This window comes from Toxorhynchites rutilus, chromosome 1 (genome assembly GCF_029784135.1).
Source record: "Toxorhynchites rutilus septentrionalis strain SRP chromosome 1, ASM2978413v1, whole genome shotgun sequence".
Classification (NCBI taxonomy): Eukaryota; Metazoa; Arthropoda; class Insecta; order Diptera; family Culicidae; genus Toxorhynchites; species Toxorhynchites rutilus.
The window spans coordinates 50,710,852-50,720,406 of record NC_073744.1 but is presented as its reverse complement, the minus strand read 5'-3'; the positions used below and the strand labels follow the sequence as shown (position 1 = coordinate 50,720,406).

Sequence of the window (9,555 nt, the reverse complement as noted above, 5' to 3'; positions counted from 1 at the left end):
AAAATCGGGGCTCCACTGTAATTTGAAGGAACACAGGAGACACAACATAAATTGTTTCCTACATTTCATTCTTCAACTAACATTTTGAAGATCTTTAGTTTTTAGTTAAGATTTTTCTAGAAAAAAGGTGGAAAAAGGTAAAAAATAAAAAGAATAACTCGAAAACTATAAGACCTACTGAATGTTGGTTAGAGAATGAAATGTAGTAAATTATTTAAGTTTTCATAAAAAAGTATCAAACAAATTTTTTCTTTAATTTCACTGAAAAAAAAAATGAAATCAAAATTAATTTTTCTCAGAAATAGGTTTTTTTTAAATTCTTGCCCCTTACAATTTCCAGCCCGTGAATTTTTGGAATTTCTGAATTTCCGACTTGGCCAGCTGCCATTACAGCAGGTACGTCGTAGAACGGTGTAAACAGTCCCCCTTATTCCACGCGGCGAGTGACGAGAGATAGCAAAGTTTCTCGCTTCATTGTGCAAACTATGTTACTTTTCAACTTCGTTTTGATATCCGAGTCGATAACATATGCGGACACGACTTCAAATCTCACCTAGTGACCAACTATAGTCACGCCATTCGCCTACGGGAATGCAGTGTCTTCATCCATCTCACCTCACTCGCCGCGCGGAATAAAGAGGAGTATAATATTGTTTTTATTGAGGAAAGTATAAATCCACCAAATTGTCTAGATTACCGTCCCATCGTTAAATATTGGGCAATTGTCAAGGTTAGATTGGAGAGTAGTGGCAAAACAATCAAAATACCATCGGATATGGAAAAGTGGTAAATATAGATCTAACCAGATAGATTGACTATGACACTGTTCAAAAAAATATCGGTATTCAGCGAAAAGTTTGAAAGTTCTCCAGAAAAGCAAAATAATGCATTTCCAGCATTTTGCTTTATCACCTACATCAATAAAACTCGTGAAACTTTTCTCCTTTTCAACCCTCAAGAAACACTAACACCAACAAAGATGAGCTCGAATAAAATAAATTCGTTGACTACATCCTCGAACATCAGTATAGTGAAATCCTTGAAATCCGGAGCCGACGATGAAACGTCTGGAAAAGGCAGCTTTCTTGGGTATACACAAACCTTGGTAAGTGAGACACGTTGCGGGCTACCATTGTCGTTCACGTTTGAGCCTTTTTCAGATGTGTGGTAAGTACACCAGAGATCTGGGAGAATACGCTAGAAAAGAAGCACGTAGGCGCAACAATAAAATCAGTGTGGATAAGCCCTGGAGTAAGGTAGGTATTTTAGTTACAACGCAATTCAATTGTGTACGGAAAATATGAATTCATTCAGGAACTTTATGGAAAGCGACCGACCAAATTGTATCGCTTGTTGAATAAATTGTGGCTAAACACATTGGGGCGATTGGGCGGAGAATGGATCCTGATGGTGTTGTTGGGTGCGAGTGTTGCTGTTATCTCATACTCGATGGACGAAATGATAACCTTTTTGCATAGAAGTTAGTGATTATTACAGTGAAACAAAAATGTTCACTTTCTAATCAATAATGACTGAAATTGCAGGCCGCGTAAGATTATTCCACATGGCGCCGGAAAATAACATTCTGCAGTTTCTCGCATGGGTATCGCTGCCGGTTCTGCTGGTTATGTTCGGCGCTGGTTTCGTACAAATAGTATCCCCACAAGCGGTTGGGTCAGGATTTGCTGAAATACGATGCATACTACAGGGAGTGGTTATCAAAGGTTACCTCAACTTCAGCACACTCGTAGCTAAAGTTGTTGGCTTAACGGCCGTTCTTGGAGCGGGCATTCCGATAGGCAAGGAGGGACCCTTCGTACACATTGCCAGCATATTGTCGCAGTTGTATGGTAGATTTATGACACCGATAGACACCCTTCCGGAGAATGATATACACAATCTGGACCTGTTGGCCGCTGCGTCAGCTGTTGGAGTTGGTTCTTGCTTCGCGTCACCCGTTGGCGGTGTGCTACTGAGTATCGAGGCAACGGCACCGTATTTTGCAGTTCGAAACTATTGGAGAGGATTCCTCGGAGCGGTCTGTGGAACGCTCCTTTATCGTCTGTTATTTGTTTGGGGCCATACGACCGAAACAGTCACTGCATTATATCAAACGCATTTCACCAAGGAAGTATCCTTCTGTCCGAAGGAGTTGTTTGTGTTTGCGTTGTTCGGGTATGTTCTCGAATTGTTCCTGCTCAGCTCTGAAAAGTAGTAACACATTCTATTCGCAGGCTGTTGTGCGGAGTGCTAGCAGCTCTTTTCGTTTGGATTCAGAAAGTTTATATACTATGGATGAAATCCACCAAGATGCACGCATATTTACAGAAAACGTGAGTATGAACAGATAGGTGAAACAATCATGACACTGTGTAATATTAAATGCTCTTTGGGTTATTTTATTCAAAACTTGGACAAGGAGGCGTGGTTTCATAGGATTTTCGTCTTTTTTCAAGAGTTCTAAATCTGAAAATATGTCACGTTTTTGAGACAAAGTTTTAACATTCAAAACTATTTTTGTTGTGAACGTTTGTTTATTCTTTCTTGAAAAATAATCTTATATTACATTTTAGTAGTGGATCACTATTATAGAAAGAAAAAATAATCATTTGAACTTCCGCTTTACCAAATCCGAACAGCCGTGCCTTCGGCCCAACACCCGCCATTAAGTTTCGCGACTTTGTCCGGTCGACTATTTTCGCCCCAGAACATCATTTTGCTTAGAACTATCTTTTTTTCTTCACCGTTTTTAACGTTCCGCTTAACATTGGACCACCTTTTAACGCAGGGACTCTCAGACTATTTTGGGTAAGAGAGCACTTTTCCAGAATGAAGAGCTACCATCGACCACTACAGCCGAAATTCTTTTAAAAAATAATCTTTACTTTATTCATACAAAATACTTATCAATTCAAAGACTTTGCGGTCGGTTAAGTGAATCTCATCAATAAAAATACATAAAATTCAGTAAATATCAAGTGTAATTAATAATTATTAATACTAATTATAACGACAATTATTTTTTTATCCAAAATATATATTTTTATTAAGGCTCATATGGTAGCCATCGCCACAATCACAAAGATTGCTTGCTGTGAGCCCAATGCGACAGGGATGCGCGTTTAGGTTGTAGTGATTGGACATAAGCCGAGATATCACGCGAATGAAATCACGACCTACATTCAATCCCTTGAACCATGCACTCGTTGAGACCTTAGGTATAATCGTGTGTAACCAACGACCGAACTCATCTTCACTCCACATGCGCTGCCAACTTACGAGTGTGTGCTAACGAGGAATGTGAAAAAATCGTTATAAGCAATTTGCCTTTCAAAAAGTGTGCCTTCTAAAGCGCCCACCTTAGCTAGCGAGTCCGCTTTCTCATTCCCCGGAATCGATCAATGAGAGGGAACCCATGCTAAGGTAATCTTGAATAATTTGTCGACCAAAACACTCAATAGTTGTCTTATTCTTGTTAGGAAATAAGATGAGCGGTTATCAACTTTCATTGAGCGGATTGCCTCTATTGAGCTGAGACTGTCTGAAAAAAAATAAAATAATGGTCGATGGGCAATGTTTTAATGATCCCTAGTGCGTGGTATATCGCACCCAGTTCAGCGACATACACGGAACAAGGATCTTTGGGTTTGAAAGAGGCACTGGAATTTTCATTGAAGATGCCGAAGCCAGTGGACCCGTTTATGAATGAACCGTCAGTAAAGAACATTTTATCAGATCTAACTTTCCCATATTTTTCCGAAAATATCGACGGAATAACATTGGATTGGAGATCATCTTGAATTCCATTGATTTTTTGTCGCATGGACTGATCAAAAATGACAGAGGAATTGTATGGGAAGCAAACTTGGTTGGAGATGCCCGGTGAAGGATGTACTTCATGGGTAAAGTACTCATGGTATAAAGACATAAAACTTGACTGAGGAGTCAGTTGGAGTAGATTTTCGAAGTTATCAATCACTAATGGATTCATGATCTTGCAACGGATGAGAAATATGTAGGATAATTCTGTGAACCGAAGAGTAAGGGGGAGGGGGTTATTCCTGCCAAAACTTCGAGACTCACCGTATGTGTCGAATGCAAACACCTCATGGCTATACGCAAGCAGCGATGTTGTATTCTCTCCAGCTTGAGAATATGAATCCTGGCAGCTGATCGGAAGCAAAAACTGCTATATTCTAACACTGATAGTATCGTTGTTTTGTACAACTGAATGAGGTCTCCTGGATGGGCACCCACTTTGTTCCGGTTATTGTTTGGAGAAAATTTATTCTTTGCTGGCATTTCTGTTTCAAATACACAATGTGTCTCCCCCAGGTACACTTAGAATCAAAATATACACCCAGGTATTTGAAAAACATAGAGTGTTGGATCGTTTTGCCGGATAGGTGAAGCTGGAATTGGGCGGGTTCATGCTTCCTAGAAAAAACGACCATTTTAGTTTTCTCCGTAGATAATTCAATGCCCAGCTTGAGGGTCCACGTGAACAGACTGTTCAGGGTATCTTGCAACGACTTTTGCAAAACGACGGAATTAGTACCCGTGATGGAAATAACTCCATCGTCTGCAAGTTGTCTCAGCGTGCAGTCTCTAGTTAGACAATCATCCATATAATTGACGTAAAAACTGTACAAAAGGGGGGCTTAGGCAGGAGCCTTGCGGTAGGCCCATAAAACTGTAACGAGAAGATTTCGAGCTGCGATGAGAGAAAATCAAGTGCTTTTCTGACTGTAAATTGTACAAGAAATTATTCAGAATTGGTGAAAGTCCACGATTATGAAGCTTCTCTGAGAGAATTTCCATGGCAACTCTAATTGAAAAGTCTAATTGAGAAGCCCCTTTGATATCAAGGAAAATAGAAGCCATTTGTTCTTTACGAGCAAATGCAATTTGAATTTCAGAAGATAGCAGCGCGAGACAATCATTCGTCCCTTTACCCCGGCGGAAGCCAAACTGCGTATTTGACAGCAAATTGTTCGTCCTTGTCCAAACAAAGTAGAATCATTTTCTCTAACAATTTACGAATACAGGATAACATTGCAATCAGCCTATACGAATTATGATCGCAAGCTCGCTTGTTGGGTTTTCGTATGGATATCACTCTCACTTGTCTCCAGTCATGCGGGACAATATTCAGCTCCAGAAACTTGTTGAACAAGTTCAGCAAACGCTGTTTTGCCAAGTCGGGAAGATTCTTCAACAAGTTGAATTTAATGTTGTCCGACCTCGGAGCTGAATTGTTACATGAGAGAAGTTCAATTGAGAATTCCACCATCGGAAAATTTTCATAATCGCTTTGAAGCGGAATGTCGCGTACGACGTTTTGTGCAGGAACGGAGTCTGGGCAAACCTTCCTTGCAAAGTTAGAAATCCAACGGTCAGAGTATTCCTCACTTTCGTTTGTATGGTTTCAGCCACGCATTCTCCTCGCCGTATTCCAAAGAGTGCTCATAGCGGTCTCCCTTGATAAACCATTGACGAATTTCCGCCAATATCCACGCTTTTTTGCTTTAATCATACCTTTTAGTTTGGCTTCTAGAGCTTGGTACTTTCGAAACCTTTCCACTAATCCAGTTTCCTGAATTTTTTGAAAGCGAATGATTTTTCAAGGTAGACCTTTGAACACTCCTCGTCCCATCAAAGTGATGGAGGACAACATCGGAAAGTGGTAGCAGGAACACTTTTCTTTTGAGCTTGAAGTGCGCTTTCGTAAATCAAACTCGATATAAAGTTATACTCTTCGAGTGGAGGAAGTTCATGCATTGAAACAATTGCTACAGAAATTATTTCTGCAAATTTTCTCCAGTCAATATTTTTCGTGAGGTCATACGCAATATCGACTGATTCACGAGAACCTGATTCAATGGCGATCGATAAAATTATTGGTAGGTGATCACTACCGTGGGGATCTTGGATTACCTTCCCCACATGCAGTCCAGGGATTACGAAGAAGAGCACAGAGATATGTCTAGCATGCTTGCCCGTGCAGGAGGGTTGGCTATTCTAGTTCCTTTCCCAGTATTCAAAACTGTCAATTTGAAGTTGTCGCACAGATCATAAATCAAAGTGGCACGGTTGTCATCGTAGAGTGATCCCCGTGCTGTTCCATGGGAGTTGAAGTCACCTAAGATTAGCCGCGGCTCCGGCAATGACTCGATGATATCAAAAAACAGATGGCGGCCTACCATCGTTCGGGGAGGAATATATATCGAGGCAATCCAGACGTCTTTGCCATTGATTTGTGTCTGGCAAGCGACAATTCCAATATCTGTCATCGATGGGAGAGTGACTCTATAGAAGGAGTGAAATTTTTTAATCCCCAATAGTACGCCACCAAACGAGTCACTTCGATCGAGGCGAATAATATTGAAATCGTGGAAATTCAGCACGTCGGCTGAAGAAAGCGATGTTTCACAAAGGGAAAATACATCACAGTTAGAACTATGAATCAAAAATTTAAATTGATCTAGTTTAGGGATGATGCTTCTGCAATTCCACTGTATTACAGTGGTCAAATCTTTGATCTTGCACTGAATCAGCCATCGTAGCTGCTAAAACGCTGACGCTGCTAAAAAATCAAATTTTTCATTCAAAAATGTTCTCACAACCGGAAGCAAACATAATACTATACTTTTAAGAGGGTCATTTATATTTAAAGCATTTAAAATGTTGTCCACCAGCTCAGAGAGCGCAAGCAAACCAGATTGTGGCTGTTCCCTCGACCACGAAAATGGAACAGACGGGTTGGGTGCATCGAACTTCAAAAAGTTGGACGCCACGCACTTCGCGCTCAGAATAGAAAAACTCGTGCCACGCTATGAAAAATGTCTCGAACGTTACGGCGATTATGTAGAAAAATAGAAAATAAAACGTAGATTACGAAAATCACCTTGTTATTTGTCCTAAGTTTATTTTTCCGCGATTTCTGAGGCACTGAAACTTATTTTTTGAACGACCCTCGTATTATTAGCAAATCTATTGATTCAAACATCTTTGCGATCTATCGAGCAATGATCGAGTTACAAGCCATCAAAATCATTCATTTTTCCGGTCATTACTCACTTTTCAGATTTTCATTTGAAATGTTATACCTTCCTATTAAACGCTAAATAGTATGATGTGATTTATGATGTGCTGGGGTCGGTCCATATTTCTTCGAAACTGGTATGGTGACTATTATCGTGTCATAATGACATGCCACGCCGGATAATGTGACATTAAACCTCTACCTTTTTTGGGCTACGTAAATCTACACGAAATCTACACGGATAAGCTGACTGTGAATGAAAAATTACAGCTAAATTACAGTAAAAAAAAATTGATCCCGTTCATTTCAGACGTCTCCTGTATCCGGCTATTGTTGCGTTCGTCACGGTCAGCCTCCAATATCCCTACGGGGTGGGACGTTTTACGGCCGGGGAGATATCTAGCCATGAACACTTCCACCATTTATTTTCCAACTTTACGTGGAGTAGGGCCGATTTATCGGATGAGGAAGCACACGTAGTGAACCATTGGCAAACACCAGAAAGCAGTGCGTTTTTTCATCTGCTAATTTTTTTCGCATTTTCGGTGAGAATATACCCTCGATCATTCACTTGTTACACATTATATAAATCAATACAATTTTCACAGTTCCTATTCAGCATCATCGGAAGTACGATGCCGGTGCCGGCGGGAATGTTTATTCCGTTGTTCAAAGCAGGAGCAGCACTAGGTCGTTTGGTAGGGGAATTGATGCACATCTGGTTCCCCCAAGGTTTGCCGTATGGCAACGGCCTACTCGCACCGATTGTACCGGGGGGCTATGCCGTTGTGGGTGCAGCAGCTTTCGCGGGAGGTGTGACGCACACCATATCCATATGCGCGATGGTCTTCGAGATAACTGGTCAAGTCAAGTACATGGCACCGGTTATCGTGGCCGCCCTAGTAGCTAATATCGTGTCCCGGAAGATACATCCTTCCATGTACGATATGTTGGCGGAAATCAAAAAGCTGCCCAATTTACCGGACATCTCCTCGTTGGCATCTGGACAAAATACTGTTTATGCACAGGATTTCATGGTTCGCGATGTTTTGTTCATTTGGAAAGATATCTCATACCAAGAACTGGTCGACATCTTAGAGGCGAGCAAGGATTTCAGGAGTCTGCCCTTGGTGGATAACCCCAAGGATCGAATACTGCTGGGAAGCGTAGAGCGAATACAGCTGCTTAAATTAATCGATAACCATATGAGCCGTGCTAGACGCCAGAGAGCGGCAGCTCAGAGGTGGCTTGAGGAGCAAGCGAACACAAAACGCCGGGTTTCGGTGTACGAATTGTCTCCCGACGATAAAGAAGATTCGGAATCAGACTTGATGTCAGAAAGTGCGTCCGGTAGCAACATATGCAACAACCTTCGACGATTCTTCAGAATAAATCGGGAAACGGAGAAGTTTGACACCGAGCTGAATACTGGCATTAGAACGTTTGGTAAATCATTTGTGGCTTCTGATCGATACTTCGATTTTCTTCCTGAGGATCGTAAAATATGGGAAGCAGAGGAGATAGCTAAACCAATCGATCTCCATTTACTGCAGATCGATCCGGCGCCTGTACAATTGATCGAGAATACGCCAATACTGAAGGTACATCGAATGTTCTCGATGATCGCTATTGACATGGCATATGTCACGAATCTTGGTCGTCTGGTTGGAGTTGTGGGTTTGAATGAGGTACAATTTTTTACCATTTGAGCAGAAACAATGGGTGAAATTTATTTCTATATTTTACAGCTAAGAAAAACTGTTGTCGCAGTGAACAAAGGAACGCTGATCTCGGGATCTCATCCACATAAACATGACGAAGAGACAGGGTTGCTACAGTTGAACAAAAACAGTTGTGCACGGATTCCTTCGCTGCATAGTTACAGTCAGCAGTCTACATTGGGTGATCAAATGGAACATAGTTCACTACCGTATATTGATGATTCATTTGACACCAAGCAAGGTGATGAGGATCCGACTCTAACCAACATTGAACAGATTGTACAGGAAAGCTAGCATATGCCGCTAAATAATGATAATGGTAGGATAATAAAAGCCGTACATTCGTCAATTTCAAAACATAGGGTAATTTGTTATTATTTCAGAAGAAGATCGCTTCAATAAATTGTTAACATTAGACTTGATAAGAATGTATTTTTTTACTATTTTTAGCAGCACCTCTTCGAACACAATCCATGCTATTGCTATCGAGAGGTAATTCACTGTGTTTTATGAATCGTGTGCTGTGAACAAAACGTTATTGAAGAGTGAACAAAACAAGGGAATGAGTAATTTTTCAGGCCATCACTCAAACTCCCAAGAACATATAATGACATCGTGCTCAATATATACAAATTATATTTATTACACATCGTTTTTTTATCCCTTTTGTTTTTTTTAGGCTCATTAGCATTTTAGCTGTAACAGAGCCGAATTTTTTAATCGTGTACATGTCATAAGTTTATCATATCTATAATTAGCACATTACACAGTTGTCATTTTCAGCGTTAG

At 40.7% G+C, this 9,555-nt stretch overlaps 1 protein-coding gene across 1 annotated transcript; it reads left to right on the top strand.

Annotated features, from left to right (window-relative positions):
* The first annotated feature begins 350 nt into the window (after positions 1-350).
* Positions 351-9,124, top strand: LOC129762155 (chloride channel protein 2-like). Its single transcript, XM_055760156.1, has 10 exons — positions 351-396; positions 693-786; positions 960-1,105; positions 1,161-1,256; positions 1,315-1,480; positions 1,545-2,175; positions 2,235-2,333; positions 7,356-7,590; positions 7,654-8,733; positions 8,794-9,124. The coding sequence occupies exons 3-10, from the start codon at positions 980-982 to the stop codon at positions 9,058-9,060; spliced, it is 2,700 nt and encodes an 899-aa protein (XP_055616131.1). The 5' UTR covers positions 351-396; positions 693-786; positions 960-979; the 3' UTR covers positions 9,061-9,124.
* The last annotated feature ends 431 nt before the right edge of the window (positions 9,125-9,555 follow it).

Bases quoted from the DNA above. Each gene is read 5' to 3' on its own strand.
- LOC129762155 (XM_055760156.1), top strand. From the start codon at position 980: ATGAGCTCGAATAAAATAAATTCGTTGACTACATCCTCGAACATCAGT. The intron at 1,481-1,544 runs GTTAGTGATTAT...CTGAAATTGCAG, and splicing joins GATAACCTTTTTGCATAGAA to GCCGCGTAAGATTATTCCAC. The intron at 7,591-7,653 runs GTGAGAATATAC...CAATTTTCACAG, and splicing joins TAATTTTTTTCGCATTTTCG to TTCCTATTCAGCATCATCGG.